Consider the following 23038-nt stretch of genomic DNA (forward strand, 5'->3'; position numbering starts at 1 on the left):
GCTGTCTTTTCTACCTTGTTTGCTGACTTTTCATTCCATTGCCCCTGTTCTTGGAGGCATCTTGGTTCACCATGCTGCCCTTCAAAACGAACTCTCTGGTTCAGTCTGCTTTTTGATTGTTTGAGAGCAAGCAGAACTTGCTACTCAAGTAGATTTCCTTTTAAAATTTTGTTCCTTCGAATAGTTTTGAAAACTTTGGGGTAATGTATTTCAAATTTTATACATAGATAGTAGGATATATTGGAACAAACCTTAAACTAAAAGTCCAAAGTCTTGGGTTCTAAACCCAGCTCTGCCATTATCCATCAGGTCACTTAATAGTGACCTTTCAGGGTTTTGCTTTCCCCTCCTACAGACGGTCTGCAGGTATGCACCTAGTTAACTATTCTAGTATAAAAATAGCATGTTTCTTCTGTTAAAGGTGACCCAATAAATGATCTGAGGTTTGTGTAATACTAACACCTGCACACACATTATCTCAGGCAGCACTAGGTCATACTGGTTAGGAGTCACAGATTTGAAAGCAGAAAGAATCTATACCCTGTCACTTACTATATATTCTTAGGTAAGTTACAGAAGCTCTATAGCTTCAGTTTTCACATCTGAAAAAAAAGATCCTCAAAGCATCTAACCTGGTATTGTGAAGAGAATTAAATCAGATCATGCTTGGAAAGTTAGTCTTGAGCACATACTGAGTGCTCAAAAAATGTTGTTATGGACTCACTACATCTTTGTGAGACAGGAAGCTTGGCTATTATCATCCAAATTTACAGCAGAGATACTGAGGTTGAGAGACGATATTAATGATGACAATAGTGACTCACATGCTGGAGGGCTTAAACTATAATAGGTGTACTCTTCCCAAAGTTTTTCCACATACTTTACCTTCCTTTGTTCAGACTTTTGGAAAGGTTGATATTGTCTATCATCAATTCCATTTGCTCCAAGAAGAAAGTCACTTTGTGAGGCCCAAAACCTTTAAAAAGTAGCAGAGTGAAGCTGCTTTCAGCCAAACCTATGAACCAGTGGTGATCACCATAAAAAGAAAGCTGGGGATGGCGAGTCTTCAGTTTATGAGTGTAGAGGGCAGGTTTGAAAGAGGACACTTAGAAAAACACTCAGCCCTTACTGCCTCCTCTTAGGCCCTCATCTTAGATATTTTTTTCTGCCTCCTGCTGGCTCTCTTTCTGTATGTCTCTGTTTCTCTATTTCTCCTTTCTTCTTTAGATTTTTCAGCTGTTCAGATCACCTGTAACACTAAAACCTAAATTCAATGATGATATATTAAATCGAAGAGTTGGAGAATAATTTGTCCTTTTTTGTTATTTTATGGTTCTGTAGCTCATCCCTCTGCTTGTAGGAGTTACTGGTTCAGATGCTGAAACTCCCCTAATTCACTGGGGTGATTGTGAGCAGCAAGTATAACCTCCCTAGTTTCTCATCCGTGAAATAAAGGCAGGAATGTTAACACCGCCACAGGGCAATTCAAGAGTGATACGTTATTTCAGGGCATCCTGAAAGCACAAGATGCTGAGGAAATGCAAGCGCTTAGTAGTAGCAATGTAATAACCCAATCTTTCCCGTTCCTGTCACTCTCTTGAACTTGCTGTGTTGCTGAGGCAGCCCTGTGGGGTCTCCCAGTGGCTGGTAACCACACACACTGCTGCTGCAGCTTGGATGAGGGAGGAGGTTGGTAGATTCAGCTGTGCTGGGCATCCTGGCTGAGTAACAGAGATAGTGAATGTAAACAATTAAGATGTTCTGATAAAGGAACCCAAAGAGGGTCCCAGAGGCTAGAATATCTACCTCCTGGGGGCAAACAGAGGTTTCCTAAGAACCTGTCATCTGAGCAGAGCCCTCAAGTAAGACTAGGAGTTGCATGGGGAGAGGAGGGGAAGGTAGGCCTGCAGACGGCTAGGTGAGCACAGACACGGGGTGTGGAACATTTAGTTTACGGCAAGAGCAGAGGGTACAAAGGAAGGAGAGAGAGGAGGTGGGATGGGAAGGTCAATTGTGCCAACCAAGTTTTTTTCCTGTAGTAAGGGGGAGGGAGGGCCCAAAGGACTTTAAACAGGTGAGCCATGCAATCAGCTGTGCTTTGGAAGGATAGCCCTGGTGGTGACATGGAGCCTTGAGGATGGGACTATATGCATGAGACTGGGGTCAGAGTGGAGGCAGCTGGCAAGGAGGCAGTCAGGAGACCCTACTAATATAGGGGATCCAAATGAAGGAGAAAAATCATGATGGCACGACTAGAAAGTAATAGAGAAGAAAAAATACCCCAGGCATTTTGGCCTTGTTTTATAACATATTTCTTAGCTTTTTGATGGCATTGGAAGTTTTTTTGAAGTTGTCTTTTGTTTCCTGCCTTTACTGTATGCTCTGAATTCCCTTCTCTTTCATGCTTTTTGGTTTGCATCTATTCTTTCATATTGGAGGCTTTGCTCAAACATTCTGTGGCCCTTATCTGTTTGCATATATTTAAATGCAAGGCACTGAAAGACGAAAGACCTATTCAAGGCAGAGTACAAAGTGGACCAGGGCAGGTAAGTGGGAGAGCTGTGACTGTCAACTGGTGGCTCCATTTTAAGGGCATCCTGCAGGGAATTGGCTCATCGAGAGAATATGAAGTGCAAGTCCATGCAGATCTTTTATCTGAGGCTGTTCTGTTTCCCTAGAGAAGAATCCCACTTTTCTGCTTCTGGGGGTATCTGGCTGCTGGCACTCCAGGTGCAGAGTCGTAGGGCATCTGAAAGTCCAGCAAATCATTCCATGGGCTTTAGATTTCAGCCACGGATTCTCTCCATGAGAGTGTTCTGAGAGAACTCTCTAGTCTCCTGACTTGGCAGTGGCTACACAAGCTGTTGACCTGGCTGTGTGGCTTGTGGGAGATTCCTGAGATCCCATTTACCAACTTCTAACATTTCTTTCCCTCTTGTTTCCAGGCTGATTCCTCAACCTCGCTGTTGTGAGCTGACTTGTGTCCTCCCAAAAGCTATGTTGAAGTTCAACCCCGGTACCTGTGAATGTGGCCACGTTTGGAAATAGGGTATTTGCAGATGTTAGTTATCAAGGTAAGATGAGATCATACTGGATTAGAATGGGCCCTAAATCCAATGGTTTGTGTCTTTATAAGAAGGTCATGTGAAAACACAGACACAAGAGAATGTTATGTGAAGGCAGAGGCAGAAGATGTCAAGAACTGCTAGCAGCCATCAGCAACGAGGAGAGATGCATGGAACGGACTCTCCCTCAGAGCCTTCACAAGGAACCACCCCTGCTGACACCTGGATTCCAGCTTCTAGAACTGTGAGCAAATACATTTCTGTTATTTTAAGCCACCCAGTTTGCTGTACTTTGTTACAGCAGCCCTCAGAAACTAACATATCCACTCTTGGCTGTTCTTAAGTCCTGAGCCTCTCAGGCATTACTTCTGAAAGGCAGACCGGCTGGCTCCCTGTTGCTCTCCCCTTGTGCAAACATTCTGGGAGATTACTTCCTTCTTAGCTTCCAATATTTGAGGATAGCTTATCTCCACTTATTTTTTGTTTCCTTCAGAGTGTATATCTTTCTTTGAAAAAAAGAAATGCAACTTTATTATTTCTAATCATACTTAATACTATTAAATAAGTCAATAAAATGAGGCACCAAAGTGCTCATTTCAGAATTATCTCTATTAGGAAAAAAGTATGGGACAACTAAATAAATTACAACAAGTCAGTTGATCGGAATACTGGGCTGCCATTTCAAAGGATAATGTGAAAGCTGGATGCAGTGGCTCATGCCTGTAATCCCAGCACTTTGGGAGGCCAAGGCGGGCGGATCATTTTAGCTCAGGGGTTGGAGACCAGCTTGGGCAATGTGGTGAAACCTTGTCTCTACGTAAATACAAAAAATTAGCCGGGTGTGGTGGCATGCGCCTATAGTCCCAGCTACTCATGAGGCGGAGTTGGGAGGATTGCTTGTGCCTGGGAGGCAGAGGTTGCAGTGAGCTGAGATTGCACCACTGCACTCCAGCCTGGGTAACAGAATGAGACTCTGTCTCATAAAGAAAGAAAGAAAGAAAGAAAGAAAGAAAGAAAGAAAGAAAGAAAGAAAAAGGACAATGTAAAAATTATGTAGAAACATGGAAACATAGTAAGAACTTTATGTTAAGTGGCCAAAGCAGAATACACTCATGTATCCTGGTAAAAATGTGTTTGGATGTGGACAGTAGTATGAAGGGGTATCAGGAATAAGAGAATGTGAGGTTCTTATGTCTCCCAACAGTCGCTCATGACAATTTAGGTATTCTCTAAGGTGATGTATATTTTCTTTACTGTTCTCATTTGCTTTTGATACCTCAACAGCAGAGTTTTTAACATTCACATATATTTCTCCTTCTTTCCTTCCTCCCTCCTTTCCTCCCACCCTTCCTGCTTATTTCCTACTTCTTCTAAAGAGAGCCGAAGAAGAGAGGGTGATGAAGAAAAGGCAAATAAGCTTTTAAAATATGCTCTCTAAAAAAAACTAGAAAGTTACTTAAGGGAAGAGAACATTCGAAGCCTTGTAAGGACTTGGGGTTAAGAGACATTTAGCTTCATGATTCCAAAGCAGAAATCCTTTAAAAAAGAGTTACATATGTTGGTCAGCTGGATAAGAAGAATTTAAGATAAGAATTAAGAGCTTACCTTAAATATGTCCTCAAAAACCTTATTGGGGGTATATCCTATTTTTTCCATTGGATTCCAGCATTTTAATATGGATTCATGGCACTGTTTGAGCTCATAAAATACATATGAATAGGAATATATTAATACTAACATACAAAGAATGGGTATGTTTTTTATAGTTTTATGAAATAAAACAAACTATAGTCCATTTTATTTACCAAAAAATATACATAGAGATGGTTGTTTATCAGGTCAAAAGACTTTTTGGACGTGAAAAACATCAGGTATGCTGGAAGAACTTTGAGATGTAGCGAAGGGTATGAGATGCCTTCATCTGCCAATTATCATGCATAATGTTGGAAGGAACAGGAACTAATCCATTCTTCTATTAATGAGTCCTCTCTGCTACTCAGAGCTTCTTCCTGCCCAGCATGTTCTTTTTTTTTTTTTGAAATGGAGTTTTGCTCTTGTTGCCCAGGCTGGAGTGCAATGGCATGATCTCGGCTCACTGCAACCTCTGCCTCCCGGGTTCAAGTGATTCTCCTGCCTCAGCCCCCTGAGAAGCTGGGATTACAGGCACGCACCACCACGCCTGGCTAATTTTGTATTTTTAGTAGAGATGAGGTTTCTCCATGTTAGTCAGGCTGGTCTCGAACTCCCAACCTCAGGTGATCCACCCACCTCGGCCTCCCAAAGTGCTGGGATTACAGGCGTGAGCCACTGCGCCCGGCCTAGCATGTTCTTTTTTACTTCTCCTTTCTTTCTTTTTTTTTAAAGAGATGGGGTCTTGCTCTGTCACCCAGGCTGGAGTGCAGTGTTGCAATCATAGCTCACTTCAGCCTCGAACTCCTGGGCTCAAGCAATCCTCCCACCACAGACTCCCAAGTAGCTAAGACTACAGGTACACACCACCATGCCTGGCTAAGAACAGAGCATATTCTTAGTTGATGTTTGTACTGATTACTTTTAGACACTACAGGATCCTGAAAGTTTTCTAAGTCAAAGAAAGATTAATTTTTTTTTTTTTTTTTGAGACGGAGTCTCGCTCTGTCACCCAGGCTGGAGTGCAGTGGCGCAATCTCGGCTCACTGCAAGCTCCGCCTCCCGGGTTCACGCCATTCTCCTGCCTCAGCCTCTCCGAGTAGCTGGGACTACAGGCGCCTGCCACCATGCCCGGCTAATTTTTTTTTTGTATTTTTAGTAGAGACGGGGTTTCGCTGTGGTCTCGATCTCCTGACTTAGTGATCTGCCCGCCTCGGCCTCCCAAAGTGCTGGGATTACAAGCGTGAGCCACCGCGCCTGGCCAGAAAGATTAAATTTTAATCATGATAAATTTAGTGTATTTTATTGTATTACAATGTCTCAAAGTCATATGTATGCAATATACAATATAAATTTCTTGAAATCTATCTGTGACATATGCTAGCTCCATCTCTTAACCTGAATATTAAAATAACTAGAGGACTACATTTTCTGGCAATGCTGGATAAAAGAAAATTTAATGTATTTCCTAGCTGAAAAAGTCAAAGCTCTGAATTCATGGCTATTAACTGGCCCTTTACAGTAGAATTCAACTATGATGAGAATTAACCACTTTATAAAAAGATAGCATAGGCCATATACTCCAGCTTATGGGCAGGAATATAACAGTGCATACTCTGATGAAAGGTTTTATACATAGTCATGCACCTCATAATGGCATTTCAGTCAATGATGGACCATATCTACAACCATGGCCCCATAAGATTATAATATCATATTTCTACTGTACCTTTTCTATGTTTAAATATGTTTAGATGCACAAATATTTACCATTGTGATAAAATTGCTTACAGTATTCAGTGCAGTAAAATGCTATACAGGTTTGTAGCCTGGGAGCAATAGGCTATCCCATATAGCCTAGGTGTGTATTAGGCTGTACAATATAGGTTTGTGTAAGTACACTCTACGATGTTTGCATGACGAAATTGTCAAAGATGCATTTCTCAGAATGTATCCCTGTTGTTAAGCAACACATGACTGTATTTATAGGTGATAACTAAATGACATTATAAGCTTACTTCATACATTCCACTGCTTATACTGCATCCCATCATTCACTTTTCTGTTTCTTCATTCCTTTGCTCAACAAACATTGGCTGAACAGCTCTAATGTGCTAGCACTGTGCTAGGTGCCAGGAATATGGTGGCTCCAGGAAACCAGTCTAATGGGGAAGAGACAGAAAGATAATCACATACAGAGTGTGTGGTTATAAAGAGATGGAGACAGTGCTGTGGAATGTTGTGGGGAAGTAGAGGTTTTACAGAAGTCACAGCTTGGGCTGGTGTCTTCCAGGCACATATGAGAGCGAGGGGTCATAGGCAGAGGCCAGGGAAGATGGACCAAAGGGCTAGTGAGTCCTGTGCTTGGGCAAAGGGTGTCTGGTGAGGAAGTGGGCAGGGTGACAGGAGATGAGGCCAAGGAATAGGTGTGAGCTTCAGAATGAATGAGGGGGTTTCCGAATGCTAAACCAAGGACTCTGGAAGGTACCTTATAGATGGTGATAGTAACCTGAGGTCTTTAAAGCAGGGAGATGCTGTGATCAGATTTTTGTTTTTTTTTAAAGATCATTTTGTCAAAAATTTGGAAGATAGACTGTAGTGGAGGGACCTATAAATTACATAAAACCAACACTTTTGAATATTAATGTTTCTCTTCCATTCATATTCAACTAATAACACATAGAATATTTTCTGAGATAAACAGGCTTTACTATCTATCAGCACTCAGATTTGGTATATTATTATGTAACAAGGACAATATTTTGAGAATAGTAAGCCAGTGCATTTTCCATTCTGTTTGAATGGTGATGCCTGGGGCTCCTCTCCCATCATCTCAGTAGGCTTCCCTCATTCAGGCAAATGGCGGTTCCCAGCTAGAAACAAGCTGCCATCATTCAGCTTTGAAAAAGAATAGCCCTACTTGTAGCTTTGCATGGTGAAGTGGCTTTCTACATTTCAGAACTCTCCTTTCTCTATTAAGAACCAAACCTGGCTAAGTTAGATCTTCAAGTTTTACTACAAAGCTCTAGCAGGAAGAACACAGAGGAGACCATATAAGGATAGTTCCCATCAGGAAAAGCAAAGCAAATGGAAATATTAGGGGAAGAGGGGGAGTGGGGAGAGGGGCAGGGGGAGAGAAGAGAGGAGAAAGAGAGAGGGGAGAGAGAGCCAGAAAGAGGGGGTGAGAGAGAGGGAGATCAGAAGTGAGTAGTCCTGGCTTCACATTCCTTGGGGGTCAAACCTTAAAGGTAAGGGGAGGGCTTATATTTCAAATTTCAGAGCCTAATTCAGGAAAATAATAGAACCTTCCTAAAGCAAGTTGGTATCGCCCAGGCAGCATATTAGAAAAGACTTAGGAAGTTATGTGAACAGCGGGGTGAAGAGAAAGTAGCTGGGAGTTCATGGGTGCCCCGGGGGGACTGAGAAAATGCCAAGAGAACCAATCAACTAGAATTGGCCAGGAAGCTGCTGGGGGTGGTGGAGGGGGCTTGCCAAGAGGCTGCCACAAGGACCACAGACTTAAGTAGCAAGAGCTGGTGGCCAGGGCTGGCACAAAGTGCTCATCACACCCACACCATAGTCACATGGGGCTGGCACAGCATCACAGCCAGAGTTGCGACCAGCTACCTCTCAGTTAACCCAGAAAGACCCAACAGGCAAGATGTGCACCAGGGGTCCTTCTCTTGAAGGTCACAAAATCATCACAACCATAGGTGAGTTCCCTGGTACCTAGATGTCAGCTGGGGAGGAGAAAGAGCTCTGATTGGGAGTACTTTAACCAGAAGAGATTGAGATACTTTAATAGTCAAGCTTAAATAATAGTCTCTGAATGCAGCCACCACCTTACTCCCCATCACCAGGAAAAAGTGGAGCCAGATAGATCAGTTATAGAGAATATAGGAAGTTGTTTTCCTTCCTTCCTTCCTTCCTTCCTTCCTTCCTTCCTTCCTTCCTTCCTTCCTTCCTTCCTTCCGTCCTTCCTTGCTTCTGTCTTTCCTTGTGTCCTCCCCTTCCCTCCTCCCCCTCTCCTCCCCCTTCCCCTCTCTTCTCCTCTTTTTTTCCCTCCTTCTCTCTCTCCCTCTCTACATTCCTCCCTTCCTCCCTCCTTCTTTCTTCCTGTTTTTTTTGAGTTATGTATGATGCCATTCCATATATATCCCCCCTTTGTAAGGATAAGTAAGAAACTAGACCCAACTATCTCTTCCTTTCATCCACAAGAATGCTAAAAGTCATAGAGAAACACTTATAGGAAACTAACTGATTTGGGTGGTGTCTTTTTTTTTTTTTTTAATATCTGATGAAGTTGTTCTTAGGGAACACTGGATTGCTTTTAAAGTACTTTCATCAGTATCCAGAGAAAGTGTCCTGGAGTAGCACCTTATATCCTCTTTTCTAGTTTATCAATTTCTAACTCCCATTCTACTATTTCAACTATATTTTAAAGTTTCTTTTCTCCCTTTTTTCCAGAGAGCCTATTAATATTGCATCATGTGGAATGATTTTTCAAAATGACTATTAAAAGTGAAGGCAGAGGCTGGGCATGGTGGCTCACACCTATAATCGCAGCACTTTGGGAGGCTGAGTTCTGCGGATCACTTGAGGTCAGGAGTTCAAGACCAGCCTGGCCAACATGGTGAAACCCCGTTTCTATGAAAAATACAAAAAAATTAGCCGGGTGTGGTGGTGCATGCCTGTAATCTTTGCTACTCAGGAGGCCGAGGCAGGAGAATCGCTTGTACCCGGGAGGTGGAAGTTGCAGTGAGGCAAGATCAAGCCATTACACTCCAGCCTGGGCAACAAGAGCGAAATTCTACCTCAGAAAAAAAAAAAAAAAAAAAAAAAGAGTGAAGGCAGAGAAAAAAATCAAAGGTTACTGTAAATCTCAACATTAGAAGCCCTGCCTGTTTCAGAAACCTCATGACATTTTAATAGAGAGGCACTACTCTCACCAAAATTTTCCTACTCTTAGTGGAAAGAGAAAATTATTCTGGCTAGATGCTGGCCAGGTCACGTCCTTTTGCATTATCTGTGAGAAAATATCCACTCAAAAATCAAAAGCCAGTCTGGGATGAGCTAAAAATCGGATTACATTCATAATAAAAATTAAATCCCTGAGTCCTTAACAAACAAAAGATTTATAATGACTCTGCACCACTGACATTCTAGGTACACTGAGATTTGGTTAAGTTGAGAATGAAAATAAGGAGCCAGAACTTAGCTTGCTATTGCAGAAGAAAGCTCAAAATGATACTGTGACATGGGGGCTTCTGTTTATCCCTAAGGCTGGTGTGGCAATGACTTCAAAGTTTGATTGTGTCTTTTTTTTCTTTCTTCTTCCTTTTTTTTTCTTTTTTTTTCCTCCAAAGATGTTGAGCAGCAGGGCTAATGGATCCCCAGCAGGGTGCAAAGACAGCAGAAAGCGCAGGAATCAGATGTCAATGTATTCCTTCGAGAAACCCTGCTAGGACACAGCTAACTAACCAGGGCTTGAGTCTTCTCTTGGGGAATGTGCTTTGATGGTTCCCTGCCCACTCTTGGCTTCCTGATTAAAAGGCTGTCTCACCTATAAATCACGACTTCATCCTGTTACAATTATGTTCTTTCTTTTCTTTTCTTTCTTTTCTTTTCTTTTCTTTCTTTCTTTCTTTCTTTCTTTCTTTCTTTCTTTTTTTTCTTTTTCTTTCTTTCTTTCTTTTCTTCTTTCTTCTTTCTCTCTTTCCTTCCTTCCTTCCTTTTCTTTCTCTTTCTTTCTTCTCTCTCTTTCTTTCTTCTCTGTCTCTCCTTCTCTGTCTCTCTCTCTTTAAGGAAAAGTCTGAAGATTAAAAAGAGAGCAAGTTCCAGAGAACTCTATGCTCACATATAAACATATGGATATAAGCCTGGCCTACATCCTTATTAGATAACTATCCATCGATTTGGGACTGTTCTGTGCATGTGTCCTACCCACCTGGCATGTTGGGAGAGATAAATCAATGCCACAATGACATGCTGTCTTTCTCCACTTGAGATAGAACCAGTCAGCTTCTCTCGTTGACAATACATATGGTAAAGACGGCCTGCACATCATTTTTTTCTGTTTTATTTATATATTTTTATATATTTTCTATCTGTCGCTTTCTGTCAATCTGAAGATTACTTAGATAACTTCCTAGTGAATAGATTTTGGAGGAGGGGGAGTTCCTCATTGTTTTCCCTCAATGTAGTAAAAAATTGAGTGGAACTTGAAGCTATCTCAGAGATAAGAGTTTCGATTTTAAATGCACTGGGCATCCAAAATATACCAGTGCGGGTGCCAACTAGGCACATAAATAAGTAGCCCTTCAGGCACCTGAGAGTAGTGATAATCTTCACCCTTTGCTTGGAGAAGAGCTAAACTCAGCAAACAGGAGCACAAACAGAAAGTGCTTTATCTATTTGATATTTGACAAGCACAACCCTTTTAAAACCATGAAGTAAAACCGAATTACCCAGTGAAAGTCAATGAAGTCAAAAAGCTGTACCAAAACCATATGTGTATCTACTGCCCAGCTGCATGGCCACCCACCCCTGCCAAACTCGCTGTCCCACTGCTGTACCCAGGAGCCTCCAGCCGTGGGGTGCCCTGGGTCAACTCCCACCCTCTGTAGACTCCAACTCTCCACCCTCCTCCACCTGCAGGAAGATCCCAGCTCTCTCTATGAGAGTGCTTGCCTTGGGCTCTACATGAAGGTTCTTGCCACCCAACCTTGCCTACCTTGGGGTCAGGCCTTAGCTGTTAGAGGGGACATGCTTTGTCTCATGTGTACTCCTTGGTATTCTTTTGCCATATGCCTAGACCAACATGGTAAAGTGAAGCTTAATTCTTATGCTGTATTTCAGACCAATCACATCAGGGATTCCTGCCACCTGCACACTTCCCACTTGCCTTTGATCCTTTCAGACTCCTTATTATTGCATTTTTATGTTCAAAACCCCAAACTTGACTTTCACTGAGTTATTTCAGTGAATGGTGTCACATCAGTGACCTTCCTGGCTTGTCACTTCCTCAAGGTGTTGTGTCTTCCTACAAATGGTGATTCCTGCCCACTGACTGATTCAATTTCAGTTCGGAAGCACCAACAGTTAATGTGAGATTATCCAGTTAAATAGTGGAGGGAAGGGAGAACACTGCATGAGATCAAATAAAATAAAATAGGACCCTCAGAGAGGATACTTAAACTCACCCTACAAAGTTTCAGTGTGAGGGCTCTTAAAATGATTGGTTTCAAAGCCTTGTATAAAACTTACAAATGAAATAATGAGATCTTTTTTTACTTAGTGATGATAAGGAATCAAAAAGAGCAAGATTTTTACCCCATTAAATGAAAAGATACAGCAGCAAGTATGAATATGAGCTTCTGTAAATAGCTCCTTCCATATTCCCTTTCAGCATGACACATCTCTCCCCAGTTAGTTAAATAATAAAAAATGGTGCAAGAAATTTCCATCAGAGGTGAAGTTGGGCATTAGAAAGGTCACTACACCAAAACAAAGGTCAGGGGTGAGCAGGACACAACTCTAATTTGGTGGGAGCATCACTTAATCTTTCTATATGTTAATTTCCTGCAGGTGAAAATAGCAGATGTATCTAACTGACAGATAAGTAGTAAAGTAAAAGAGATGTGAAAAATCAGGATGATATATAATGTGAAGGGATAATATTACTCCCTAAATTGTAGAAACTGCTATTTCCACTTAAATTCAAGTAACTTCCTTTGTAACCTAAAGATTTCAAAGCATTTAATAGGAGGCATAAGATAAGCCCTAAAGGATTGTGAATCAGTAATAAAACAAATTAACATGGAAAACCATATGAGGATCCTTTACAGCCTTTCCTATAACCAACACATAGGAAGAGTGTGTAGACTTTGAATTCACTCCAAAATAGCTTTGCAAACTAGTACCAAAACTTAATCAGCTTCCCACCCCAATACATGTCTTCATCCTCCTAAGCTTTACCCAAAGTAAAATGAATGTAGTAATTGCATGAATAATTTCTTCATCCCATTTATTGCCTAAGTGTGCACACAAAACTGAGTAACAATAAAAAGTAATTCAACATGTATAGTCAAGGTCAGTTTCGCAAAGCAAGATATACCTGACCCAAAAGTTGTTGGGCTTTGCACATGGGGGCCTGCTTATTCGGAGACACTGAGGATGGGAGGAGCAGATGGGAAGAAAAGAGAGTTGAGGATCCCCTTAAAACAAAGTATACATCATTTTCTATTTTGTTTGCCCAATCTTCCATTATTAAATAAAAGAACATTATGTTCCTTTTATAACTAAAATAAGTGATTGTAGATTATTTAAAAACTTTACCTGATTTTATGGTATCATGTATTTAATGGCTAATATAAAACAAAAATGAATTTATTTTTGTTATAGTTGTCAAAAATTACATATCCACCTTCGAGACAGTATTCTAAGTTTGTTTGCTTTCAGGGTTCTGTGACAGGGCTCAGCAGTTCCTAAAAGTGCTGAAAACGAAGTGGTAGATGATCTTGAACTTGATGGTTGTGAGGTCCTTAAAAAACAATACTGTGTTTTTAATGGGGTTACATAGGGTGAGGAACTAAAGAGCTTTTGCTTTCCCTGCATGTTTCTCACTTTGAAGTTAGGAAAGCAGCTCAGTCTGATTGAGCTAGGTTGGGGGTAAAGAACTTGCCAGGTTTTTACAAATGAAAGCAAATGCTTAGAAGTAGAATTAAAAGCCAATGTACACTAAACTGTTAGTGTTAACTGATGCCAGCCCTGATCCGTACTCAAAAAGTGGAGTGGCAACCATTCAAAGTGACACTTTTCTCCTTTCAGAAGGAGAGGCCTACACACCAAGCAGCAGAGCTGGAATCATCAGTGCATCTTGCTCAAAATTCACTGGTTGGGATTTGTCACACGCATCTCAGAGATGGGTAGATTTTGAAGCTGGAAAGTGCATCACAAAAGCCCCTGGCTCAGACCATGGGGTCAGAGCAGAACACCATGTTTCATGGAATCCTCATTCTCGCATTATATTAATAAAGAAAATTTGTAAAAAAAAATTTCCATGGTCAAATATGTTTGAGAAATTGAGCTGATCAAGTTTAAACATGTTTCTTGGGCCTGTGAGCTTTTTTTGAACAGATAGCTATTAGATGATGGCTGGATGTTCATGTTCTATGGGACACAGTTTGAGAGATAGTAAATAAAATATTATTATCCCTGGTTTACAGATGAGGGAGTGGAGGCCCATGGAGATTCTATCCTAGAAGGTGGAGAACGCAGGTCTGCAGCCTCCTAGAACCAACTCTTCCCAGCCAGGGGACAGTCAGAAATCCAAAAAAGACAAACTGCAGCCAGAGCTCTCAGCAATGTACATACCCTGGAAATGTCTCCTAAAATGAGTGCTTTTGAGAAGTACACACTTTTCCTTTTCTGATTCAGTCAGAACACGTAGGCCCTCCCAAATCAAAGTACCTGATACAAAGGCAGGCAGATGCTATCAATCCACTCCAGTTGCAACCGAGGCAGTTCATCTTTCCGGTTCCGATCAAAAATTGCCTAGAATGGAGGCGGGGGGCAGAGGGAGGAAGAACCTTGCTTTATTACACCAAAGTATTTTACAGGGTGCTTTGTCAAACACTTTGCTAGAATGATCCATTTTTTTACAAACTGAACCCTTCGCAAATCACAATCAATCTTTACACGTACTTTCTTTTCCTTTATCTATGATGAGAAATAAAATGTTTTTACCTCTTTTTATGAGATTTGTAAGCAAATTTACTTGAACTCTCTAGCGTGCAACTTCTTGGGGCAAAAACCTGTCTTCAAATATAAGTAACTGCTACTAAATCAAGTCATCAGGTCACTGCGAATTGGGTACAGGTCAAGGGGAAAGGAATATGTTTTACTGCCACAAAAATAATGCAGGCTTTTATTTCTATAGTGAGAGGTTGGGATAGAATAGGACAGATTGGAAAATATCCTTAAAAGCAATTTAAGTGTAAATAGATACCATTTATACTAATTTTTTAGGGTACGGGTTGATTTGGCAATTGCATATGTTTTTAAATAAGGTTCTGTCATTAATAAATTTTTAAATATTTATCTATCATTGTATGGATGATGGTGGGTGGACTCATTCTCTCTTCATTCCCAGCCCTTAAGCTTTATGATGATATAATGTTTGAGACAACTTAGGTATATTTTTGAGAAAAAGAAATGACATTTTTCTGTTGGGCAGACTTAAGGGAAACAATCAATTGGAATTTTGGTGTTAAAATTAATTCACTGAACAAACTGCCAATTCTGTGCTAGTGACACTGTCTCTCCCTTTGTTCTTAAGGAGTCAGGCCCAGACCTGAGAAGCTCCCTTGTGCCCTTACTTATCTAGAAGACTGGGCTATCTAGTTATAACTTGCCCTCCCTTAATGTTATATAGTAAGTTTTATCTTTCCTTTACATAAAATGTGGCATTCACATTATTTTGGTGTCCTTATAGGCCATGAGGGTGGAGCCAAGCAATCTCCTTGGTCCAGAGATGTTGGAAAATCCTGCATTCTTCAGATGTAGGAACAAGAGTGGAAATGGGTGGGGCAGAAATCACTAGCTGCCAAATCTGAGGAAAATATCTCCAGACTGGGGAGAAAGTCACTGATTCCCCCAGGCTCTTCTCATCCTTGTCTTGCAATGGAAGATGAGAAATAGCAGGAAAGAAGACTGGAATTCGGAGAAAATTGTGAAAATGTGCTGGAAAGAGGGATAGTTCCTGTGAATAATATGAGTCTTGATCCAAAATGTTTCTTTAGAGCTGGGTGCGGTGGCTCATGCATGTAATCCTAGCACTTTGAGAGGTTGAGGCAGGAGGATCCCTTGAGCCCAAGAGTTAAAGACCAGCCTGGCCAACAGAGTGAGGCCCCTGTCCCTACAAAAAAAAAAAAAAAAATTAGCCAACCGTGGTGGCACACACTTGTAGTCTCAGCTACTCAGGAGGCTGAGGTGAAAGGATTGCTTATGCCCAAGATGTCAATGCTGTATTGAGCTACAACTGTGTTGTTGCATTCCAGCCTAGGTGACAGAGTGAGACTCTGTCTCAAAAATAAATAAATAAATAAATAAATAAATAAATAAATAAAATAAAAATAAAGAAATAAACAAAATGTTTCTTTAAAAAATATTATTCTGGGCTGGGTGTGGTGGCTCATGTCTGTAATTCCAGCACTTTTTGAAGCCAAGGAAGGAGGATCACTTGAGATCAGGAGTTTGAGACCAGCCTGGCCAACATGGCGAAACCCTGTTTCTACTAAAAATGCAAAAAATTGGCTGGGCGTGGTGGTGGGCGCCTGTAATCTCAGCTACCTGGGAGGCTAAGGCAGGAGAATAACTTGAACCTAGGAGGCAGAGGTTGCAGTGAGCCAAAATTGTGCCACTGCACTCCAGCCTGGGTGACAGAGCAAGACTCCATCTCAAAAAAAAAAAAAAAATTATTATGTTTTATTTTCTCTATAGTTCTATCTAAAATTTTCATATTTATTTAATTATTCCATTTCTAGTGGATATTATAAAGTTACTTTTTAAAAAAATACAGTGGTTTTTAGTATATTTCCAATTTGAGCAACTATCACTACAATTATAGAACACTATTATCATCCTCAAAGAAATCCCATACCATTAGCAGTCACTCTCGCTTTTTTTCCAAACTCCCAACCTTAGGCAACCACTAATCTACTTTCTCTATGTATGGATTTGCTTATCCTGCACATTTCATATAAATGGAATCTTATGATATGTGGTCTTTTGTGACTTGGCCTTTTTCACTGTTTTCAAGGTTTACCCATGTAGCATGCATCAGCACTTCATTCATTTTTATTGCCAAATAATATTTCATTGTATAGATGTTTTATTTATTTGTTCATCAGTTGATTGACATTTGAGTTGCTTCAGGATATTATGAATAATAGCTGTGAACATTCACATACTAGTTTTTATGCAGACGTATGTTTTCATTTCTCTTGGGGATAGAGGTAGACTTTCTAAGTCATATGGTAACTCTGTTTAGCTTTTTGAGGAATTGACAAACTGTTTTTCAAAACAGCTGCACCATTTTACATTCCTGCTAACAATGCATGAGGTTCCAATTTTTCCACAGCCTCACCCAACACTTGTTATTGTCTGTCTTTTTTGCTATAGCTATCTTAGTGGCTGTGAAGTGATATCTCATTGTGGTTTCAGTTTGCATTTCCCTGATGACTAATGATTTTGAGCATCTTTTCATGTGCTTTGTGGCCATTTACATATTTTCTTTGGAGATATGTCTGTTCAGATCCTTTGCCTATCTTTTAAATTGAGTTGTCGTTCTATTGTTCAGTTATAATAGTTTTTTTTATCTTCTAGATACTTGGCCCATAAAAGATATATGATTTGCAAATATTTTCCCATAATATGGGAAAATTTACTTTCTTGATAGTGTCCTTTGATCCATGAAAGTTTTTAATTTTGATAAAGTTCAATTTAATTTTTTTTTTTTTTTGAGAAAGAGTCTCGCTCTGTCACCTAGGCTGGAGTGCAGTGGCACAATCTGGGCTCACTGCAACCTCTGCCTCCTGGGTTCAAATGGTTTTCCTGACTCAGCCTCCCGAGGAGCTGGGATTACAGGTGCTTGCCACCACACCTAATTTTTGTATTTTTAGTAGAGTCGAAGTTTCACCATGTTGGCCAGGCTGGTCTCGAACTCCTGATCTCAAGTGATCAGCCCGCCTCAGCATCCCAAAGCACTGGGATTAAAGGCGTGAGCCACCGCTCCTGGCTGTTCAATTTAATTTTAATGAAGCTCAATTCAACATCTCTGGACCAACATCTCTGGGTCATTTTATCTTTTGTCTCCTGTGCTTTTGGTTTCATATTTAATACACCATGGCTAACCCCAATCCAGAAGACTTATACCTATATTTTCTTCTAAGAGTTTTATAGTTTTAGCCCTTACATTTAGGTGTATGATCCATTTTGAGTTTATTTCAGGGTATGCTGACAGGTAGGGAGCCAACTTCATTCTTTTGCCTGTGGATATGCAGTTGTCCTTGAACCATTGTTGAAAAGACGTTATCTTGGCACCCATGTTGCAGTTTAGTTGACCATAATTTTAAGGGATTTATTATTGTACTAGTCACTTCTTAATCAATGCTTGATGAGAAAAAAAATGAGTGTGAGGCCCCACACAGTCCTGTGCTTCACAGCATTTTGCATCTCATAAAGTGAGTATTAGTAATCATTTATTTCATGTCTACATTTCCCACCAGTTGACAAGATCCTTGAGGGCCGGGAAGATGGTGTCTTACTCAATGCTGGATACAAGGTGCCTTGCTTCATGCCCGACACATGGAGGCACTCAGGCAGGCTTTTGTAACTGACTCGCTGCTTCCAATCCTGACCCTCTGGCTGTGGGCCAGATTAGCCTTTGTCTTCATGAAGTGCCTCCCATGACTCCTGGGACCATGATATCTGAGGGGACTCCAGGACAGTTTTGCTCCCGAATATCAAGGGATAATGGGCACAGCAGCTGTCAGCTCTGGGTGCATGCATTTACAGATATTTCTGGAAAAGAACTGAGGGCTAACCCTGCCACATCAGCCAGGCCTTCCCTGAGGAGACGGTCATCAATGGTGCTCCGTAGTCTTTGTGAGAAGGCAGGAGCATTTAGAGCTAATGTTTCTACCGCAAAATTAATTTCATTGATGTCTACAGAAAATGCCTTACCTGAGCCTACAGATAAAGGCTCCTTAGGGCTGTGCTACTGCACCCACCAGCTCACCAGTGCTGGCAATTTACTTATATTTTTTTCATTTAATTAAATGACCTGTGGTATTGCTGCATTGTAAACCCTTCAGAGTATGCCTCTGAAACAGTTTTTAAAGGGGGAAAAGCTTTTATCTGAAAGTAGATATGAGAGAATTGGTGTCATACTAGGTTTTATACATTAACTGTATGTATCCCAAGCTAATATTTTTATTTTTATGACCAAATTTGGTGACACCACCAAAAAAAGGGATGTTTTGAGAAACGAAGTCAATGTTGCTTTGAAAACTCAAATAATTGTTGTGTGTGTTTCAACCTATGTAGCCTCCTGACCTTTTGTACATAAGCAACCGATTAAGAATATTCAAAATTAGCAAGACTGTGCATTCTGACTTCAAGCAGGTGAAACTATTCAAACTAGGAGCTCATTCTCTTGCTTTTCCTTGTTTTTAAATGTCAGCAAAGAAGGATGTCTTAAAACTTGAAGACCTTATAAATACCTCCAAATGTTCAAGCTCAGTTAATTTGGGTTCTCATAAACAGACTTTTTTTTTTGAGAAGGAGTCTCGCTCTCTCACCCAGGCTGGAGTGCAGTGGCGCGATCTCGGCTCGCTGCAAGCTCCGCCTCCCAGGTTCACACCATTCTCCTGTCTCAGCCTCTCCGAGTAGCTGGGACTACAGGCGCCCGCCACCACGACCGGCTAATTTTTTTGTACTTTTAGTAGAGATGGGGTTTCACCGTGGTCTCGATCTCCTGACCTCGTGATCCGCCCGCCTCGGCCTCCCAAAGTGCTGGGATTACAAGCGTGACCCACCGCGCCCGGCCCATAAACAGACATTCTTGACAGTTGATACCTTCCTTGAGTATCACTGAATCTACTGTGCTATGCTAGGCTTTAAAATGCTTTGCACCACTCTCAGAGTCATTGGGTTATGTTTTTAGCTAATCATTGGTTAGTAATAAAGAGGCTGCTCCTCTTGAGGTGGTGACTAAGGCAGTTATGTCTTCTGCATCCTTATGCTTAAAAACAGCATCATGTTGAGCCTAAAGTAAACATTCTTAAGTAATAACTGAGCAGCTGAGTCCAATATAAATACCATTCAAATCACCAGAACCTAGTTCCCCAGGTGAAACTTTTTCATTTTACAGACAAAGAAAAGAAAGAGAGATTTGAAATGATTTGCTTTTGGGATTTTGAAAGTTGGAAATAGGAAAATAAAATCTAGCTTCTCAAAGCTAGCCAGGCCTGCCTTTAATTTTTGCTGCACAGTGTTTCTATTCTAAAGTAGGCATACATGAAATGCCAGCACTGGGCTTTGAATTATTCAAACTCCACTTTGCTTATCCTCCCTCGTGCCTACTTGTCCCATGTAGGTGCGCAGGAAATGCTTGTTAAGTAGCTCACCACTCTTGATCAGAAACTTGGGAATAAGAGTGTTTAGCATTTAAGTTTAATTAAGGTTTTAAACTTTAAGGAGTGCTTCCTAAACCCATTTTCAGTCTTTCCCATTTCCAACTTGTAATTTGGAGTTGTTTTTGAAAATGTCATTCAAAAGGGTAAATACGTGATAATTAAAGGATGAACTCACTGAAGGGGTGAGTTTGAGCTCTAATCTCTCCCGATCTCCTTGTTCGAAGAACTCACTGGTTACAAGTTCTGCCACCTGAAACATATAAATATTTTAATTCGTGGTTACGTGTAGTTTATCACAAGACTCAGAAGTTCTTTCTTGCTTATGTATTTGGTGATCCTCATCAACACAATCATTTAAAAAGCTTATGAGGAAGTAAGTATATTAACCTTTCATGCTTGAAGGTGTTATAGAACTTAATGAAACTGATTTCCTTTTGATCAAGACAACTTGTGCAATGTAATTTTAGATGCATGCCAACAGGCAATCTCCCACAGTACAGCCTCCATATTTGGGATGAGGCAACAGGTTGCCAGCTTCAAAGCAGGAAAAGTTCTTATACAGAAAAGTGAAGCAAATATTCATTTAATAATAATGTGTAATTATTATTATATTACGTAGTGATAGTTTAGCCAACTTTTTATTGTTTCTATGTAGATTCTTTATTTTGTTGCATACTTTTATGTTAGCCCAGCTTCAACTTGCCACATGAAAACTCCTCAACTCCCTCCCTACCAATGTTTGTATGCACTCTGGGAGGGATAACCCCAGGGCACATCCTCTGCTTCCTACTGTTGCAATCAATCAAGAGGCAGGACTAATGCCAGATTCACTGTTCATAGCAGACTTTTACAGTAGGTCACGGTATAGTTTGAAGAGCGTGACTTGGTCTTCAGGCTGTCTGGATCTACGCACTAAAAGTGTTAATTTATGGTAGGCTCTACTTGGTACAAGGACAATGGGACGCTTGTTCTACCTTAAACCTTAAATAGAGACTTATATTTTTCTACTTTTAATCCATTAGCTTGGATGGTCAGCAGCTCCTGATTATTGCCAAGCTAAACAGATTTTTTTTTTCTTTTCCACACCTTCACTTCTCAGGATAGTGTGTGGGAAGCAAACTGATATAACAGATTAAATGTTGAATGGCTATTTTCAACGCTACTATGGTGTGCATCTAGGAAATTTCTGAGATGAACTAGCTGGATTTAAAAAATATTGGAAGAGTAGAATAAATCCCAGACAACTTCATGGTAAGAGGACATGGATACCAAAAAATTTTTCTCTATTCCAAGTTCTTATGAAGATAAGGTTCTTAAATCTGGCAAAGATGAGACAGTTTAATTTTGGTCAAGTGCACAGTATCAAGATAATTTAACTCCGTTGATCTCTCAAGAGATTTGCTCAATCACAGATTATAGATAAAACTGAAACACAACACTAAACTCACACACGCACACACACACACCCCTGAGAGTAGCGTGTGTGCAGTCACATACAAAGAAATCAAATATCCAGTAAGTTCAGATTTCTATATTTCTATTAAGAAACATGGGCCCCTTTCAAGAATTCAACCACAAAAAAACTAGTTGGAACTGACTGAAAAATCCCCTTCACCCCAGCCTCTTGTATATGTCCTGTTTTCTAGGACTCAATTCACTTGTCTCCTCTCCAGTCTCTCCTGCTACCCTGCATTTCAGCACACCAGGCTTCTCTCTCCTTTCTCTGGCCTTCCTTTGAAGAGGAAATGGTCCCCTAAGGGTATGACCTCATTTATTCAGTTCCCAGAACTCTCCCTCAGATTGCTTTAAGCTAGGTCTTTTGCATTAAAGAACGTAAATATGCACATTAGGCACCTCAAGGTGGGAGTCCTGCATAGGTCTGTAGCCCCTGGAAAGAAAAGAAATTAAAACAAATTCTGTCCTTGCTCTTTCTCAAGTAGTCGTTGGTATCTCACTTGTGCTCCTTTCACAGCTTAACTTGCACAACTGCTTTGTTTGTACTTAAAAACCCAATCAGGAACATTAAGTGGTTTCTGATTGAATTTTTTATTAAAGAAGGAAATTGAGATGCTAATCAGGCCTTGGGGGAATCACTGGGGAAACCCACATGCTTAGAGTCTTGTTTGCAGGAAGGGAAAGTGGAATAGACCCCAGCAGAAAACATTTTGAAAGGGAATTTTAAAAAATCAACATCTAGGAAGTTAGAGAAAATATTTTTTAAAGAAGGGCCTGTTGTTTTCTCCAAATGTTTCCTAAAATTTTGAAGTAAGCATTAAAAAAAATTTTAACCATCAATTTGGAGACAAACAAGAATTAGATTGCTAGCTTAGAACTGTGACAAGCTTTCTGATGGAAACATTAGGAAAAACATGGTTTTGTGTTTTATTTCCCTGAACTCTTAACGTTTCTGCACTTTTCAACAGAACCTCACATCCAGCAAATAAAATAATATTTACACTAGTGACCGAGAAGACCACCTACAAGCAGCTATTGGGCCTCCCAAGTTGGCCTAAAATATCAAGGCAGAAATTTTTTTCCTTACAAGTACTTTGCCCTGTCACTTTCCTGTCCCCTGGGGCTACTGCTCCTTGAGTTCTTGACATGCATTTCACTGGGGTTTCTGAAGGTGCTGGCACATCATACTTCACCCCATTCCCTTTGTGCTCTTCTCTAGTTTTCTCTCAGTCCTCCTAACTTCCTCACACTCTCCACTTCCTTCCATACCTATTACAGGAGCCGCCTCCAGTACTACACTTTTCCCCAATACCTGGAAGAGCCTCCTACCTCTTCCCTGCAGTCTACTCACCAACTCTCCCAGAAGGGAGGCCTTCCCACATGGGAAAGGGGAGGGGGGTAAGATGAACAGTGGGCAGAGATGTGGAAAGAAGCTAGTCAACCACACAAATTCTTCGCAATTATCCTGCTTTATGTGACTTTTTGTAACTTCAAATATGTCATGCTGAAATTTAAACCAAAGCACAATTGGTGGAATACTCTATAGGAAAACTGCCTGATCTACATTGGACAGTGTGAGCAAGAAATAAACCTTTATTTGTGTTGAACAACTGAAATTTAGGAATATATTTGTTACTGAACCAAGGCCTAGCCTAGCCTTGACTAATACAAAAATTGGTACGGAAGTGA

The 23038-nt window shown here is 40.7% G+C and overlaps 1 protein-coding gene across 3 annotated transcripts in view; it reads right to left on the bottom strand.

The window, feature by feature from the left end:
• The window catches only part of PDE11A (phosphodiesterase 11A), a 428560-nt gene that overhangs the window by 21777 nt on the left and 383745 nt on the right, over positions 1-23038 (bottom strand). For all 3 annotated transcript variants that reach the window (XM_003253771.4, XM_030803549.1, XM_030803550.1), the window contains 2 exons: positions 20070-20144; positions 14166-14249 (listed from right to left, as the gene is read on the bottom strand). In XM_003253771.4, coding sequence (XP_003253819.2) covers positions 14166-14249; positions 20070-20144 — 159 coding nt within the window. The remainder of the gene's footprint in view (positions 1-14165; positions 14250-20069; positions 20145-23038) is intronic.

The sequence above is a fragment of the Nomascus leucogenys genome, chromosome 22a (assembly GCF_006542625.1).
Source record: "Nomascus leucogenys isolate Asia chromosome 22a, Asia_NLE_v1, whole genome shotgun sequence".
Taxonomy (NCBI): domain Eukaryota; kingdom Metazoa; phylum Chordata; class Mammalia; order Primates; family Hylobatidae; genus Nomascus; species Nomascus leucogenys.